At 57.6% G+C, this 17,878-nt stretch overlaps 3 protein-coding genes across 3 annotated transcripts; 1 reads left to right on the top strand and 2 right to left on the bottom strand.

Annotated features, from left to right (window-relative positions):
- The first annotated feature begins 2,298 nt into the window (after positions 1-2,298).
- Positions 2,299-5,618, top strand: LOC133266358 (protein brambleberry-like). The gene is made up of 10 exons (XM_061447557.1): positions 2,299-2,499; positions 3,209-3,290; positions 3,371-3,460; positions 3,553-3,720; positions 3,793-3,975; positions 4,062-4,164; positions 4,431-4,492; positions 4,664-4,770; positions 5,049-5,113; positions 5,245-5,618. Exons 1-10 carry the CDS (start codon positions 2,299-2,301, stop codon positions 5,372-5,374), a joined length of 1,191 nt encoding a protein of 396 aa, XP_061303541.1. The 3' UTR covers positions 5,375-5,618.
- Positions 5,619-5,703: 85 nt separating this feature from the next.
- GFUS (GDP-L-fucose synthase) lies at positions 5,704-9,698 on the bottom strand. Its single transcript, XM_061447619.1, has 10 exons — positions 9,129-9,698; positions 8,934-9,048; positions 8,588-8,716; positions 8,441-8,514; positions 7,546-7,679; positions 7,357-7,421; positions 7,107-7,173; positions 6,950-7,029; positions 6,671-6,770; positions 5,704-6,149 (listed from the first exon to the last, which is right to left on the bottom strand). The coding sequence occupies exons 1-10, from the start codon at positions 9,275-9,277 to the stop codon at positions 6,094-6,096; spliced, it is 969 nt and encodes a 322-aa protein (XP_061303603.1). The 5' UTR covers positions 9,278-9,698; the 3' UTR covers positions 5,704-6,093.
- A 7,366-nt stretch (positions 9,699-17,064) lies between these two features.
- LOC133266283 (feather keratin 1-like) lies at positions 17,065-17,379 on the bottom strand. Its single transcript, XM_061447513.1, has one exon. It carries the CDS (start codon positions 17,377-17,379, stop codon positions 17,065-17,067), a length of 315 nt encoding a protein of 104 aa, XP_061303497.1.
- Between the last annotated feature and the right edge of the window lie 499 nt (positions 17,380-17,878).

Raw genomic sequence — 17,878 nt, 5'->3', positions numbered from 1 at the left:
CGGGTGCCCTCCCCCTGCATCCTATTGGCGGATCCTGGCTTAGAGGGGGCGGGCTCTAGGCCAATGTTGGGGGGGGGATATTTACGTAGGTGCGGGCGCGCCCCCTGGGGGCGGCGGTTGTGAGCGGGGTGCGCCGCGTGTAGGGCGACACCTACCGGCGGCGGCCACCGGCCCCGGCCCCCCCATTCCGTCCCCTTCCATCCCTTCCATCCCTTCCATCCCCTTCCATCCCTTCCATCCCTTCCATCCCCTTCCATCCTCCTCCCTTTATCCCCATCCCCTTCCGTCCTCCTCCCTTTATCCCTCTCCCTTCCATCCTCCTCCCTTTATCCCTCTCCCTTCCATCCTCCTCCCTTTATCCCTCTCCCTTCCATCCTCCTCCCTTTATCCCCATCCCTTCCATCCTCCTCCCTTTATCCCCATCCCTTCCATCCTCCTCCCTTTATCCCCATCCCCTTCCGTCCTCCTCCCTTTATCCCTCTCCCTTCCATCCTCCTCCCTTTATCCCCATCCCTTCCATCCTCCTCCCTTTATCCCCATCCCTTCCATCCTCCTCCCTTTATCCCCATCCCCTTCCGTCCTCCTCCCTTTATCCCTCTCCCTTCCATCCTCCTCCCTTTATCCCCATCCCTTCCGTCCTCCTCCCTTTATCCCCATCCCTTCCATCCTCCTCCCTTTATCCCCAATCCCTTCCATCCTCCTCCCTTTATCCCTCTCCCTTCCATCCTCCTCCCTTTATCCCCATCCCTTCCATCCTCCTCCCTTTATCCCCATCCCTTCCATCCTCCTCCCTTTATCCCCATCCCCTTCCGTCCTCCTCCCTTTATCCCTCTCCCTTCCATCCTCCTCCCTTTATCCCCATCCCTTCCCGTCCTCCTCCCTTTATCCCCATCCCTTCCATCCTCCTCCCTTTATCCCCAATCCCTTCCATCCTCCTCCCTTTATCCCTCTCCCTTCCATCCTCCTCCCTTTATCCCCATCCCTTCCATCCTCCTCCCTTTATCCCTCTCCCTTCCATCCTCCTCCCTTTATCCCCATCCCTTCCATCCTCCTCCCTTTATCCCCATCCCTTCCATCCTCCTCCCTTTATCCCCATCCCTTCCATCCTCCTCCCTTTATCCCCATCCCCTTCCGTCCTCCTCCCTTTATCCCTCTCCCTTCCATCCTCCTCCCTTTATCCCCATCCCTTCCATCCTCCTCCCTTTATCCCCATCCCCTTCCATCCTCCTCCCTTTATCCCCATCCCCTTCCATCCTCCTCCCTTTATCCCCATCCCTTCCATCCTCCTCCCTTTATCCCCATCCCTTCGGTCCTCCTCCCTTTATCCCTCTCCCTTCCATCCTCCTCCCTTTATCCCCATCCCTTCCATCCTCCTCCCTTTATCCCCATCCCTTCCATCCTCCTCCCTTTATCCCTCTCCCTTCCATCCTCCTCCCTTTATCCCCATCCCTTCCATCCTCCTTCCCTTACCCCTCTCTCTTCCATCCTCCTCCCTTTATCCCCATCCCCTTCCATCCTCCTCCCTTTATCCCTCTCCCTTCCATCCTCCTCCCTTTATCCCTCTCCCTTCCATCCTCCTCCCCTTATCCCCATCCCTTCCATCCTCCTCCCTTTATCCCTCTCCCTTCCATCCTCCTCCCTTTATCCCCATCCCTTCCATCCTCCTCCCTTTATCCCCATCCCCTCCATCCTCCTCCCTTTATCCCCATCCCTTCCATCCTCCTCCCTTTATCCCCATCCCCTCCATCCTCCTCCCTTTATCCCCATCCCTTCCATCCTCCTCCCTTTATCCCCATCCCCTCCATCCTCCTCCCTTTATCCCCATCCCTTCCATCCTCCTCCCTTTATCCCTCTCTCTTCCATCCTCCTCCCTTTATCCCCATCCCTTCCATCCTCCTCCCTTTATCCCTCTCCCTTCCGTCCTCCTCCCTTTATCCCCATCCCTTCCATCCTCTTCCCTTTATCCCTCTCCCTTCCATCCTCCTCCCTTTATCCCCATCCCTTCCATCTTCCTCCCTTTATCCCTCTCCCTTCCATCCTCCTCCCTTTATCCCTCTCCCTTCCATCCTCCTCCCTTTATCCCCATCCCTTCCATCCTCTTCCCTTTATCCCTCTCCCTTCCATCCTCCTCCCTTTATCCCTCTCCCTTCCATCCTCCTCCCTTTATCCCCCTCACCACTCCAAGCTTGGGCTGCCCCTTATACCCCTGTGTGTACCAGGCTTGTCCTTGTATTTGGGGTTTCACCTCCCAGCCTTTGGGTCCCGTTCCCCCCCCCCCCCCCCAGATCACACCCCATTATGCTGCTGCCCTGGAGCTGCTGGGCTCTGCTGCTCCTCTGCACCACAGCCAGGTCGTTTGGGTGGCTGGGCCTCAGCACCCTCCAAGAGGAGGTGAGGACCCCCCCAAGTGTCCACTTGGAGGTGACCCCAAGGGATGAGCAGCCCCAGGACGAAGCCTCACGCAGGGTCCCATCACCCCCGGACTCCAGTGCCCATCAGGTGTGGTTGTGAGGCTTCCGCTCCATTACTGGGAATGGGGGTCCTTGGGATCCCCCACCCTGGGTACTCCCTTTGCCAGATGTGGGGTGCCCTGTGTTGGCATGGGATGGGTTTGGGGGTGAAGGCCAAGTGCTGGGGTGTCCTTACACTGTTTCTCTTTATTTTGCACCCAAACCCAACCCCTTTTTAGCCCTCATCACCTTGGCTGTGCTGGCAGCACCCATGGGTGACTCCAGTGCTGCCATCATGGTGTAGCTCCAGTTGTCCCACAGCAACCTCAATGAGGAGGAGGTACCCGAGCTGCTGGTGAACCTGTTCCTTGTAGCTGCAGAGCCTGAGGAGCACCCAACCACCTCTGCTCAGCCTCCCCTCCTCATTTTGGGTCAAAACCAGCCCTATTTAGTCCATTTCCCCTGTTGCAGATACAGGTTTCCACTACTAACCCCCTTCCCACCTCCATCCTTCCTTGCTTCCAAAGGCTTTTCCCAAGTCTCTTTCCTCAGTGCCATGGGATGGAGGTTCAACACTGGGGGCTCATTTTGGGATGCCCATGGGGACAGCCCCTGTTGTACATGGGCATCACCACGGGGGGCTGTGGAGCCACATCCCATCATCGCCACCCTGACGTTGACCTCGGGAGGGGCAGGGGAAGCCACCGGATGGGGGTCTGCAACCATGTCTGGAGACCCCCATCCACCACAACCTGCAGGAGCCGGTGCAGGATGAGACCCTCAGCAGCAGCGAGCAGCACCGCCTGGCCCAGCTCGTGGAGGACATCACCCAGAGGATGGGTAAGAGCCATCAGCAGGATGCTGCTTCATCCCTGTGTCCCGCTCTGGGGACCAACCCAACCTCTTGTGCATCCCTATAGGGCGGATGAGCATCCGTGCGGCTCCAGGCCACCAGGTTGTCCTCTCCAACGATGAGCAGCAAAGAGCTCAGGATGCCTCTTCCAAACGAGGTGGGAGCATGGCAAACCCCATTCCCAGCTTATTTTTGCACCAGGATACCCCTGGATGCAGCTTCTCCAGCTCATCCCAGCTCCACATGCAGAGGGCAACCTGGACCTTCTCCTGACTGAGCAGCGCCGGTCGGAGGAGCTGATGGAGAAGGTGCAGAAGCTCAAGGAGAGCCTGGTGCTGATGCTGGCAGCTGTGAAGGATGCACAGAACCAGATGGAGAACCACCTACAGCACGTCCACAGCACCCTCAACCCACATGGTGAGGTGGGGATGGGTGCTGGAGCGTGGATGGGTGCTGGTGGGTACCAAGCTCTTGCTCCTTGTCCCACAGGTCAGAGCTCAAGTGTCATCTCCACCTGCATCCTCTATGTCTCCTACTTCATGCTGCTGGTCTCACTACTGGTTCCCACGCTGCCCCGTGTCATCATCCTCCTCCTCTTCCTCGTCTCCAGCGCCCTCAGTGGGGTCCTCAGCATCGCAGAGCTCTCCAGCCTCCTGGCCCTTGCTCTGGCAGGTGGGGATGGATGTTGGGAGGGCATGGTTGGGGATACATCAACTTGGGGGTGCTCTGTCCTCTCCCACCCCCTCTGTTCTCCACAGGGCAGTGGCTGGTGGCAGTTTACAGTGGTGGTGCTGTGCAAGCACCATGGTTGCTGCTTCTCCAGGAAGAACCCCATCACTGGCTCACCTCCACCCCAAACAGGTAGGAGATGGTTGGGGGGCATGGGCACAGCATCCTTAATTGCTGCTAGGCCCCATCGTTGGTGTCCCATCCTGCTGCCACCATTGGTCCCCAGGAACAGACAGGACACATCTTGGTGGCTTGTCTGCAGCTTCTGGCCACCTCATCCCACTTCCCTGCCCTATTTCTGCCCAAAGGAGGGTGTGGGGAAGTTGGAGACAGGGGTCATGATGGTGACACGGAAGGACCAAGGTGATGGGGCTCTGGTTTTCCTCCTCCCCACATAGGCAGTGTGGAATGAAGCTGCTGCAGGAGGAACTGGACACGGTGGAGATGAGCTGCCTGCAAGGTGAGAGCGTCCAGGCAGGAGGACATGGGAGAGATGACCATGAGGTGGGGAGGGCGCTGGGGGCTGAAGCTCCAGCGTGTCCCCATCCTGTGCTGGGTCATGTCTGTGTTTCCCTGCTGGCCTGGGCCCAGCAGTGATGGGAGTGTCAGCACCAATGCCATGTTCCTGCAGAGCCAAGCCCGGAGCAGCCCTCAGCCATGGCAGGGGACCTCCCCAGCACAGCAGGACACACGTCACCCCCCCATGGGGGCTGGAGGACAAAGCTGAGCTCGAGGAGGGTAAGTGTGGGGTGGGATGTACCCAGGTGGGGCCAGACCCTGCTCTTGGGGTCCCCTTGAGGGTCAGGTCCTCATCATGACCATACTCGTGGGTGCAGGACACCCCATTGGGAGAGGGGCCAGGGCTGGGGACAAGACACACGGGGACAAACTTTGGGTGGAAGGGGGTGTCCTGTATGATCCATGTGTCCTCAGGGGACAAAGGGACATCTCCTGCAGGACAAGGCTGTCAGCAGGGATGGAGGATGCCCTGTCTAAACCCCTTCTTCTCCAAGCAGGAGATGCTGGAGGTGTCCGTGGGCACTGGGAAGCACTGGGAGCCCAAACCCTGCAGCCCAAGCAAGTCCAGTGGCATGTGAGTCCCATCCATAGAGGACATCCCTTATCCAGGGCCACCAGGGGCTGGTGTCATTGTCAGTGACCTGACACTGGGGGGACAACCCTGCTGGGGAGGCTTTTTGGGGTGCTGATGAGTCTCTCCTCTGCTGTTAGGTCCTTGCTGGCCCCACGGTCCCTATGCCAAGGGCTCACCAGGGCCGGGCAGCGATGCCAGAAGAAAGCCATCCCTGGCCAGGACTTCTGCCATGTCCATGCCATTGGTTGAACCTCATGCAGCAGCTTGGTCATGGGCTCATCTCCCCATGTTTGACCCTCTACTCCTTCCCAGAGGGGTTTTAAACCCTCTTTTGGCTCTTCCAGGTCCTGCTGGAGAGCACGTGGTGGTGCTCAGGACCCTGAAGGTGCCATTTGACGTGGGTATGGGACTGTTCTGCAGAGCAGATGTTCCTCATCCCACCACTTTTAACCTATTTCCATCCATTTTAATAAATGCCCTATTTACAGCTGGAGCTTCCCCCATTCTGGTGTCCCCCCATTCTGACGCTGGGGCTTTGGGATCATCTGCATGTGCCAAAACCAACAGCAAAGGCCTGGTTGCCATTCCTGTGCCAGAGGAACCCTGATCCCCTTCCCTTTATTACAGCCTAATTACAGCTAATTAGTAGTGTAACCCATTAGACCCCAGCCAGAGCCACCAGCTTCTTGGACACAGCCAAGGTGGTGGCTCCACTTGGTTGCTACCATCGAGTCTGGGGTCCCAGCACCTTTTGGGGTGCCCAAACCTTCTTTCCACCTGCACTGAGCATCCCACACTGCTCCCAGCAGCAGGTGGGACCATGGTGGCTTCACAGTGGGCTCTGGTGGCCCTTCTGTACTTTGGAAATGTCACTGTGTTGTGTCCCCCCCCACCCCCAGCCCTGTCCTCTGCCCCAGCAAAGGACAACCCTGAGTTGAAGAGGATGATGCTGGCGCAGCATTGACCCGTCACTTCCTGGCGTTGGTGTAGTTGGTGCTGAACCAGGCACAGGTCTCCTTCACGGCTGGGAGGGAGAAGATGGGATAGGTTTGGGATTGGGAATGCAGTTTGGGCATGGAATGGTTTGTGTTAAAGCTCATCCAGTTCCAGCCCCCTGCCATGGGCAGGGACACCTACCAGTAGAGCAGCTTGCTCCAAGCCCCGTCCAACCTGGCCTTGAACATTGCCAGGGATGGGAAATCTACCACCTCTTTGAGCAGCCTGGTCCAGTCTCTCACCACCCTCACCACAAACAATTTCTTCCTCTTTTAGCTTAAAACCACTAAAAAAGCCAGGCTGGATGGAGCTTGGAGCAACCTGGTCTAGTAGAAGGTGTCCCTGCCCATGGCAAGGGGTTGGAAGTAGATGAACTTTAATGTCCCTTCCAACCCAACCCATTCCCTTTGTCCTACCACAACAGGCCCTACTACACAGTCTGTCCCCATCTTTCTTATAAGCCCCCACTGAAAGGATGGTCTACCCTGATGCCACCAAGGGTAACTGTGGTGGGTAGGACCTCAGTGTTTCATGGAGACCCCATCTCACCTTGCCTGAAGGGTGTGAACTGGAAGCTGGGCAGGTAGCGCCGTAGCTTGGCATTGCTGGCTGTCTTCTTGAACTGCCCATCGGCCTTGGTGGTGTCAAACTGGGATAGGAAGGGTTAAGGGGAAAGAACAGGTCTTGCTTTGTCCCAGTGTCCTATGGAAGGGATGCTCTGGACCATGGCGTCTTTCCTAGAGCCCTATGGATGCTGGTGGAAAGTGAGGTGCTGCCCATGCTGCAGCAGCCCTACGAACAAGGGGTCCAACCTGTGGTGAAGGATACAAGAAGCTCTCCCCTGAAGTCCATGGCCTCCACAATAGCTTCTGCTGCCTCCCTGATGGACACTTCATCTTCTTCTCCCACTGTGGAGATGGGCATGATTGAGGCTGGTGGCCCCATCCTCTTGCGAAGGGGTTGAGGGGGGATTATGGGGTCTTACCTGACAAGATGATGGGTTCCACCTCATCGTATTCCCGTAGGACCCAGAGAAAAAGCCTGGCCAGGTCCTGTGGAAGGGCAAATGGTTCTTAGGGGGTGTCTATTGCCCCCAGCCCTGCCATCACAAGAGGACCAAGCCCTGAGGACGGCCAACGCTGCCCAGGACAACCCAGGTGGACTCCAATGGTCCCCTAAGCCCCATACCCTGCCCTCCCCAAGCCATGGGAGGAGGGTGGTCCCCAAGGCCATACCAGGGAGTAGATGAACTGTCTCCTGGGCTTGCCTGTGCCCCAGATGGTCAGAGCAGAGCCATTCTCTGTAGGAGGAAGGGAGAGCAAGTCCATGAGCATCAGAGCCACCTCCATTCATCCCAGCTACCCTGCAGAGCAGATAGGAGGGGAACCCCCCTAAAAAGCTGTAAGCAGTCCTGCTGCACTCACGTTTAGCCAGGTAAACCTTGTGGATGAGCCCTGGCAAGACGTGGCCATCCTCGATGTTGAAGTTGTCATGTGGTCCAAAGACGTTGGTGGGGATGACGGCGGTGAAGCGGCAGCCATGCTGCTCGAAGTAGCCCCTGGGTGAGAGGAGGGGAGGTCAAACAACTGCGGTCACCCCCCTCCAGCATGGAGCTGTCTCCAGAAGCACAAAATGATTTGGGTTGGAAGGGACCTTAAAGCTCATCCAGCTCCAACCCCTGCTACAGGCAGGGACACCTTCCACTAGAGCAGGGTGCTCCAAGCCCCTGTGTCCAACCTGACCTTGAACACTGCCAGGGATGGGGCAGTCACAGCTTCTCTGGGCACCCTGTGCCAGCGCCTCACCACCCTCACAGTAAAGAACTTGTTCCTTATCTCCAACCTGAACTTCCCCTGTTTCACTCTGAACCCATCACCCCTTGTCCTATCACTGCAGTCCCTGATGAAGAGTCCCTCTCCAGCATCCTTGCAGCCCCCTTCAGACACTGGAAGCTGCTCTGAGGTCTCCACGCAGCTTCTCTTCTCCAGGCTGAACAGCCCCAATGTTCTCAGCCTGGCTCCATACGGGAGGTGCTCCAGCCCCTGAGCATCCTCGTGGCCTCCTCTGCACTTGCTCCAACAGCTCCATGTCTTTCTGATGTTGAGGACCCCAGAACTGCACACAGTGCTGCAAGTGGGGTCTCACAAGAGCAGAGTAGAGAGGCAGGATCATCTCCTTTGACCTGCATCTCTATGTGCCGAGCCCAGGTTATCTCCCCCAGCTCTGTTCAATTACTGGGAATCCCATGGAATTCCCTTTGCCCTGATAACTGATGGGTGCTTACATCCTACAAGGGCTCTCCTATCTGTTCCCTCATACCTGTTCTGGATGTCAATCATCCTCTTGGCATAGGAGTAGCCAAAGTTGGAGCTGTGAGGTGGCCCGTTGTGAATCTGGGGATGACAGAGCAGAGTTAAGCAGGGCAGGGACCTCTTCTGGGCTGTGCATGGTGCAGGAGATGCTCACCATGGTCTCATCAATGGGATACGTTGTCTTGTCCGGGAAGATGCAGGTGGAAAGGCAGGAGACCACTTTCTGCACCCCTGTCTCATACGCTGAATGCAGGACGTTGTCGTTGATATGGATGTTTCTCCTCTAGGGATGGAGGCGAGTGTGAGATCTGTGGGGTGAGTCCACCAAATCCCTCCAAATCCAAGCTCTGTGCTCCCCACAACCCTGCACCCTATGGGTAATAACCCATAAGCAGCTCCAGAAACCAGAGGAGACCTGGTTTAGCCATTGGAGCAGAGCAAGCCATGTCTCTATGTCCCACCTCGGGGCACCTGATAGTGCCCATTCCCTGGGTGCTCACCCAAAAATCCAGGTTGTAGCGGATGTTTTTGAAGAGACCTCCAACCATTGCAGCCAGATGGATGACATGGGTGGGCTTGTGCTGCTCAAACAGGGCCTTGGTCTCTGTGGCGCTCCTGAGGTGGGAGATGTTGGGGTTCAGTGGGGTCAGTGGAGGAGATTGGAGGCTTCCCAAGGGAAAACCCCATCAACTCACGTCAAGTCGGCGTCTCTGGAGGACACAAAGATCCACTCCTCCTCCGGCCGCCCCTCTCCATCAGCCACCACCTTCTCAATGGCTTTCCCCACCAAGCCGGTGCCACCCGTCACCAGGATGCGTCTGGCCACCGGCTCCGTCACCTCCATCGTGGCCAAAACCCTATGTGGAATAGAGGGGAAATAAGCTGGGGTCACCTTGAGCGTCCTGGCTATGGACCACCGAGCTCACCCCCACTCTGGTGCGGGCACCCATGAGCATCATGCCCACGGGATCAATTTTAGGGGGCCCTTTACCCTCTTCTTCAAGCCCAAGCAGGAAGGAAAGAGGAAGAGGGGAGCCTGGCGGTGCCGGGGCGGCAGAAACTCGTCAGCTCTGGTTGCTAATGAACTAGCTGGTTGGTGGCCCCACGGGCTCCTCCTGTGGAGGTGGCACCTGGGCTGGAGCCAGATGCTGCCACGTTGTGACACACAGCACTGCCCGGCCTCCAAAAAGGGAGGCTCACCCCACACACCCCATGCATGGGTCCCAGGTCTGCACCCCAGGTCTCCCCCTGCACCTCAAATCTCAGGTCTGCACCCTAACCCCCCCCCCCGTACCCCAGGCCTGTGCTCCAGTTCTCCTCCTGTAACCCAGGAATGAGGCCTGAACCCCAAGTCTCCCCCTGCACCTCAAATCTCAGGTCTGCAATCAGGTCTGCACCCCGTATCTCCCCTGCACCCCAACTCCCAGGTCTGAATCCCATGTCTCCCCTGCACTCCAACTCCATGCCTGCACCCCACATCCCCCCTGCACCCTAAACCCCAGGTCTGCACCCTAGAAATCCCCTTCACCCCAAACCCCAGGTTTGCACCCCACACCTCCCTCTGTACCCCAGATCCCAGGTCTTCACTCAAGTTTGCACCCCACAACTCCCCTGCACCCCACACTCCAGGTCTGCACCCAGATCTGCACCCCACAACTCCCCTTCATCCCAAACCCCAGGTCCGCACCCCATATCTCCCCTGCACCCCAAACCCCAGCTCTGAACCCCCCATCTCTCCAAACCCCAGCTCTGAACCCCGTATCTCCCATGCACCCCAAACCCCACGTCCGCACCTCACTCCTCCCCATCCCCCAACCCCGCCCCCCCATCCCTCCCCTCCGGGGGCCCCCCACCCCTGCACCCACCGAGTACTCCCGTGGTGGTGGGGGGGGTGCCCCCCGAAACGCTCCTTGGTGGGGCGAGGAGCTCCGTCTCACCCCGGAACGGGGCTCGGCTGGATTCGGCTCCGTTCGGCTCCCCGGCAGGACTCGGCTGGATTCGGCTCCGTTCGGCTCCCCGGCAGGGCTCGGCTAGATTCGGCTCCGTTCGGCTCCCCGGAACGGGGCTCGGCTGGATTCGGCTCCGTTCGTCTCGGTCGCTCAGCTCCGTTCGGCGGAGCTCGGCTGGGCCCGGAAGGGCTTGACTGGGCTCGGCCCGGAGGGGCTCGGCTTGCTCGGCCCGTTCGGCTGCACTCGGCTGAACTCGGCAGCACTCGGCTAAACTCGGCTCGGCTCTTCTCAGCTGTGCTCGGCAGCACTTCCTGCTGCCGTTACCGGGCGCCGCCGCTCGGCTGCTCGGGAAATGGAGTCCTCGCCAGGGAGCACGGGGACCGGCCACAGCATCGGAACACACCGGGACCGGCCACAGCACCGGGGACACACCGGGACCGGCCACAGCACCGGGGACACAGCGGGTCCGGCCACAGCATCGGGACACACCGGGACCGGCCACAGCATCGGGACACCGTGAGCACCGGGACCGGCTACAGCTTCGGAACACACCGGGACCGGCCACAGCTTCGGAACACACCGGGACCGGCTACAGCGTCGGGACACACTGGGACCAGCCACAGCATCGGGACACAGCGGGACCGGCTACAGCACCGGGGACACCGTGAGCACCGGGATCTGCTACAGCGTCGGGACACACCAGGACCGGCTACAGCATCGGGACACACCGGGACCGGCCACAGCATCGGGACACACTGGGACCGGCCACAGCATCGGGGCACCGTGAGCACCGGGATCTGCTACAGCGTCGGGACACACCGGGGCCGGCCACAGCATCGGGACACACCGGGACCGGCCACAGCATCGGGACACACCGGGACCGCCTACAGCATCGGGACACACCAGGGCCGGCTACAGCATCGGAACACACCGGGACCGGCTACAGCACCGGGGACACCGTGAGCACCGGGATCTGCTGCAGCGTCGGGACACCCCGGGACCGGCTACGGTGCCGGGAACACCGGGACCTGCCACAGCATCGGGACCCCGGACACACCGGGACCTCCGTCAGCACCGGACACACCGGGACCTGCCACCGAGCCGGAGACACAGGGACCTGGGAAGGGAAAGGCAATGGGAAGTGGGGAAAGGGAAGGGAGTGGAAAGGGAAAGGGAATGGGAAGGTGGCAGCGGGAAGGGGGTGGCGGTTCCCTTCTCTCCTCGCTAACACAAAGGGCTCATCAAAAGGGAATTCGATGGGAAAAGTTTTACTCATCTGTAATGAACTTAAACTGAGATTAAAAACGAGCCGAGTTTTCCGGATGGGGGGGGTGTGTGTGACTGGGTCGCTCCAAGCCCCATCCAGTGTGACCCTGAACACTTCCAATGGTGGGGCATCTGATAGATGAGCCAGGGCAATGGAAAAGGCTGAGGAAGATGTTACAGGTGCTACTGGGAGCTTCCTGCTGCTTCCCAGGAGCTTTGGGCACTACTTAGGGATAACCCTTTTTGGCTGAGCTCAGCTGGGCAGGTCTTCTGCATGCCCCAAACCAGAGGACAGCCCAGGAGCTTGCAGCAGGCAGGGTAAAGCTTGGCCAGATCCCATCACCACCAGAGAAACGCTGCTTCGTGACGTGTGGTTTCCATAATGAAGCTTCCTTGTGGGTGACCTTTTTTTGGATTCCAGCCCCACTCCCTGCTCTGCCTTCCCCATTTCTCCGAGGAAAGTGGGGCAGATGGGTATGAACTGCCTGGATGCAGCCCATCCCAGCGTGGAATGTGAGGATGCCATATGGTTGTGGTCGAGCTCCAGGAGCCCAGGTGAGACACACCAGCTCTAAGCATCCCTCTCCCACTTGGATTCCAGTTCTATGGCTCTTTTCCAGGTCATGTCCCTCCCTCCATTCTGGCTTTGGTCCATTTTATCCCAGGCAGCTGAGCTCCCACCAGTTTCCATCGGGATTGTGGGTTGCTCCCCACCAACATGCAGCCTCTTGGCAATGGGGACAGGCTTGCAGAGCCCCAAAGGGGAAGGCTGGGATGGGAAGGGGAGCGATGGCCACAGCTTTTCCTTGCTCTTGCTGACATTGGGTGGTTTCTCATAGTGAATATGGAGAATTTCTGACTTGGGCTGGAACAAGAATGAGTCTGACTCCTTGGAGACTCATAGTTCATGGGACTAGGAGGAGGTGCTGTGCAAGAGCATCCTCGCCATCATCACATTAGGTTCTGCTGAGTCCAGTCCTCTTGAAGGAGGGAGACAAGGGGAAAGTCCACATGTGGCTGCAACCACAATGGGGTTTGGGTGCTTGTTTGAGACATGGGTCCGGCCTGCGTGGCCGAGAGTCCCATTAGGACCTGTTTCACATCCCTCCTGCTGCCTGCCTAGCTTAGGGTCTCCTAAGGATGGCGCAGCCAAACAGACCTGGATCCCCAGGGTGGATGGGAGAGGCATGTGCTGGTGCTGGGCAGAGGGGAACGTGGCTGTGAGCCTCCTCCCAGTGCTCCCTTGAACCCGTCTGAGCTGACTGTGCCCAAAATAAGCAGCTTTGGAGCAAGTTTGGGCTGAGACACGCTTTGAAGCATGAGGCAGACATCCCTCCGGGCCTGACTGCTCGGGCATGTCGCAGGGCTGCAGGGAGGTGAGATCCTACACCCGTTCCAGTCCGAGGGCTGATGTCAAGCTGGATAGAATCCAAAGGGAACAACTATGGCTCATAAGAGCTGCTATTCCTTGGCTTTGTTTTCTGTTGGTTATACATGAAGAGGAGCTGAATCAAGCTCCTCAATGAGGCTGCATCAAAAGGAGTGTGAGCAGCAGGTTGAAGGAGGTGATCCTGCCCCTCTGCTCTTGTGAGACCCCACTTGCAGCACTGTGTGCAGTTCTGGGGGTCCTCAACATCAGAAAGACATGGAGCTGTTGGAGCAAGTCCAGAGGAGGCCACGAGGATGATGAGGGGCTGGAGCACCTCCCGTATGGAGCCAGGCTGAGAACACTGGGGCTGTTCAGCCTGGAGAAGAGAAGCTGCGTGGAGACCTCAGAGCAGCTTCCAGTGTCTGAAGGGGGCTGCAAGGCTGCTGCAGAGGGACTCTTCATTAGGGACTGGAGTGATAGGACAAGGGGTGATGGGTTCAGACTGAAACAGGGGAGGTTCAGGTTGGAGATAAGGCAGAAGTTCTTTACAGTGAGGGTGCTGAGGCGCTGGCACAGGGTGCCCAGAGAAGCTGTGGCTGCCCCATGCTTGGCCGTGTTCAAGGCCAGGTTGGACACAGGGGCTTGGAGCACCCTGCTCTAGTGGAAGGTGTCCCTGCCCATGCAGGGGTTGGAGCTGGATGACCTTTAAGGTCCCTTCCAGCCCAAACCATTCTATGATTCTATGACTATTTCAGTGCTACCAATAGCCCTGGAAACTGTGAGTTTCTGTCTCAGCCCAGAGCTCACCTGTTTTGCAGGAGCATTTTATAAAGTGAGAAATAAAAGCAACAATGGAGAAGAAAGACTGATGATAACTGGTGATCTTTGGTACCCAAAGATCTGAGGTTGAGGGCCCCGGCTGGAAGGAAGAGAGGGTGGCACAAGTGACTATCACCACACCACCAGCTCCTTTGCCATGCAGCTCCACAGAGCCCCATCTTCACAGCAGAGCAGGGTCACAGGCTTGTTCCTTCACCTTGTCCCCATTGCCTCATGCAGGGCCTCGTTGAGCCAAGGTGAGGAGGATTGTGACCTCACACTGGGGGCTTTCTGTGTGACCTCAGAGCAGAGGGATGGTGGCTTGGGGGCCCCTGCAGAGGTGGTCCAGAGACTCTGCAGCAGGGAGGAAGAGCGGTCTGAAGACCTCCTGCACTGCTGGACCTTGCATTGAAGAGGGGCTGGTGGCCTGAGCATCCCCCTAGGGATCATTTGTGGACTCCATAGCAAGGTGAGACCATGGCCTGGGAACTCTGGCATGGGTGGAATGGGGACCTTGCAGCCAGAAAATCAGTATAACAAGGACCCACATCTGGGTCAGAGGAAGACTCCAGAGCAAGGAGGGTGCTGACCTGGGCACGCTGCGTGAGATACCTAGGGTCCTTGCAGCAAGGGGAGGAATGGACACTGCTGATCCCTGGTGAACATCACCTGGAGTTTTGTGTCCAATTCTGGGCTGCCCAGAGAAAGACATGAAATTCATGGAGCAAGTCATGGTGCCTGGGAGCAGTTCCATGGACTGCATGCCCTCACATCATGAAGAACATCAAGAGGTAGTTTCTGGGAAAGTAGAGGCTGTTGAGTTTGAAAGGTCAAAGGCCTGGTGCTGATGGCATTTGTTAGGGCGGGCAGTAAGCAGGGCCAAAGCATTGAAGAGGTTTGGTGTTGTCAGTGAGGTCATCCCGTGGCACTTGCGTGCTGTGGATTGGAGGTGCCTTGTGAAGAGCAGGACCCATGTCCTTGCAGCCCTGTCAGGCTGGTCTGGGCTTTGGAACTGTGCTGGCCGTGAGGGGCTGCCCCTTCCATCACATTGAGTCCCTCCCCGCCTTGTTGCCAGGTCACTAAGTCTGTCTTCAGGCCTGTCCTTTCTGGATGAGCTCTGTTGGTGTCTATACGTCCTTTGAGTTTGTGAGGTTTTAGCTGGTTGTGGTGGGTTTATGTGGAAAGGTCTTGGCAGCCATTGAGCTGCTGTGGTGGATGCAGTAAGAAGATGCCAGAGGTTTCCCCCATGTCTGATAAAGGCTGAGGGAAGGACCCACCTTGGGTAAGTTTGTGCAAGGATGGACCTGGAAGGGTCCCCACGGTGGATGAGGGGAAGAGTGTGAGAAGGAAGGAGTGGCAGAGACATGGGGTGAACTGATCACAACCTCCATTGCCCATCCCTATGTGCCATTTCGGGTGAGGGAATATGAGATTCAGGAGGCAAGGTTAACCTTGAAGAAGGTTGGGGGAAGGTGTTGCCTTGTTCCTGCGCCTTGTCCCCAGTGCCCCATGCAGAGCCCCGTTGAGCCAAGGTGAGGAGGATTGTGACCTCACACTGGGGGCTTTCTCTATGACCTCAGAGCAGAGGGATGGTGGCTTGGGGGTCCCTGCAGAGGTGGTCCAGAGACTCTGCAGCAGGGAATATGGTGGTCAGGAGACCTCCTGCACTTTTGGACCCTGCATTGAAGAGGAGCTGGTGGCCTGAGCATCCCCCCAAGGAATCATATGTAGACCCTATAGCAAGGTGAGACCATGGCCCGGGAACTCTAGCATGGATGGAATGGGGACCATGCAGCCAGGGGGTCAATGCAACAAGAACTCACCCCTGGGTCAGAGAAGGAGTGCATAGCAAGGAGTGTGCTGAACTAGGCAACCTGCATGAGATACCTATGGTCCTTGCAGCAAGGGGAGAAATGGACACTCTACTGATCCCTGGTGAACATCACCTGGGTTTCTGTGTCTAGTTCTGGGCTCACCAGTAGACATGGAGCTCCTGGAGCAAGTCGTGGTGCCTGGGAGCAGTTCCGGTAGGCTGGGAGTGAGCTCATGCCCCTCATATTGTGAAGATCAAAAGGTACATTCTCAGAAAGCAGAGGCTGTTGAGCCTGACCTCATTCCCACAGAAGGCGATGGAAGAAACCTTCCTGGAGAGCAGTGCCATGCCCAGCAAGGTCAGGGTGACAGGCTGTGGTTTAGGTGCGGATTTTGAGAGTGGAAATTGTCCTTGACCAACCTCTGTGTCTTCTCTGTTGAAGCCACTGGGTGTTGGCAGAGGTTAGAGCAGTGTCTATTGCTGAGCTGTCCTTGAAGGAAGCCTTTGTCACTGTCTCCCATTACACACTACTAGGAAGCAGAGAAAGTCTGGTTGTGAAAGAGCCCTGTGAGGAGGACTGCAAAGTGGCTGAAGGGCTGGCCCCAGAGGCTTGTGGTCAGTGGCAAGACAAAAGGCTGTGGGCACAAGGGAAAAAAAGGTGAAATTCCATGGGCAAAGAAGGAAATCCTTTTTCAGTGTAAGGAAAGTCAATGAGTGGAAGAGGTTGTGAAGTCTCCAAGGTGGAAGCTACTGACAACCCAGCTGTCCATGTCTAAGACAAGCTGCTGTAGTTGGACACCCTAGCTACTAACTCTAACTTGAGTTAGTCAAGGTATGCGGAGGGGAGCGTTACCACGTCAAATCATTTCTTTGAGCCAGTGGATGGGCATGTGGCTTTTGATGGGTAAAGGTGTAAGAGCCTTGGTAAAAGAAAGGAAGAGGAGGCTTTTCAGGATGGGATGCAGGAGGACTTTATTGAGGAAAAAGGGTTGAGAAGTCAGAATCACCAAGTGGAAGACAGAGGATCTGATATGCAAGTAGAGTGACCATCTGTCAAGGTCTTCTGCTTGCAGAAGACTATGACAGAGTATCAAGGCCTTCCTACTTTGCAGAAGGAGCAGATCCCTGAAGATTCCCCCAGTGTTTTCTGCCCTTTGAGATGTTTTTAATAGCAGAAAGTACTGAACATCACCAAAGGAATGATGCACAGAAGGAAGTGTAAAAAGAGGAGGATCTATGCGATATGATGCAAAGAGGCTGGTCTGGCCCCAGCCCTGCTTCCTCTCCTGGTGCCTTGAGATTAGAAGCTGCTGTGGGCAGGTCCACTCATCAAAACCAGCAGAGACATGCATCTCCCGTCCATGTCTTTGCTTCTCGAATGTATGTGAGTGGTTTCAGGCATCTTGTGAGGGCCCTTAGCAGATGTTGTATCCCCTTCCTCTGCCATAGCAGCCCAGGCCTCCGAAGCCGTAGCCAAGGCCGTAGCCGAAGCCCCCAGAGGAGACGGGCACTCCCTGGGCGCTGAGGACGTTGCCCACGGCAGCGGATGAGGAGGATCCGACGGCGGTGCTCTGGGGGAAGGAGCTGAGGATGGGTCCTGGCAGGGTGACCAGCACGGCGGGAGGCTGGATGACGACGCGGGAGTCCTCGCACTGCCTGACACAGGGCTCGTTGCAGCTGTTGGCCAGCGGGGTGGGTCCGCAGGGGCGGCAGAGGTCGTAGCAGGCCATGTCTGTGGTGTGGAGGGGCCCTGGGAGACTAAAGGAGAGGAGAGAATGGAAGAGAGGGTGTGGGGAGAGCGGCGTGTGTGGGGGTGCAAGGGGCAGTGGTGCAGGAGGGAGAGGCAGTGGGGAGGCTGGTGTGGGGCTGTGGTGCTGGGGAGGCGTGAGGGGTGCTGAGGCTGGGGCAGAGCGTGCTGGAAGAGCTGGGGCAGGGGGGCAGGAGCAGAGGGCAAGGGGCTTGAGGCTCACCTTGTTGAGCGCGCAGGAGAAGGCGTCAGCAGAGGCGAGTGAGGGACAGAGGCACTGGGCCGGCTTTTATGCTGGTCCTGCAGTGCCCGAGGGGGCTGAGACAGTCTTTGTGCATGACAGCATGTTTGTGCAAGCAGCTGGTGCATGTCAGATCCTTGCAGGTAATTAGTGTTGGTTGTGTTTTCCTTCCAAGAATTCTGCAATTTCATGTCCTCCTCTTGAGGACGTGTCCTTCTGGTCCTGGCGGCAGCTTTCTAGT

This window comes from Pezoporus flaviventris, unplaced genomic scaffold (genome assembly GCF_033815535.1).
Source record: "Pezoporus flaviventris isolate CSIRO_AGI_PZ_B2104156 unplaced genomic scaffold, CSIRO_AGI_Pfla_v1 ptg000007l, whole genome shotgun sequence".
Lineage (NCBI taxonomy): Eukaryota > Metazoa > Chordata > Aves > Psittaciformes > Psittacidae > Pezoporus > Pezoporus flaviventris.
The sequence above is the reverse complement of the archived record's forward strand: the minus strand, read 5'-3'. Positions and strand labels throughout refer to the sequence as shown.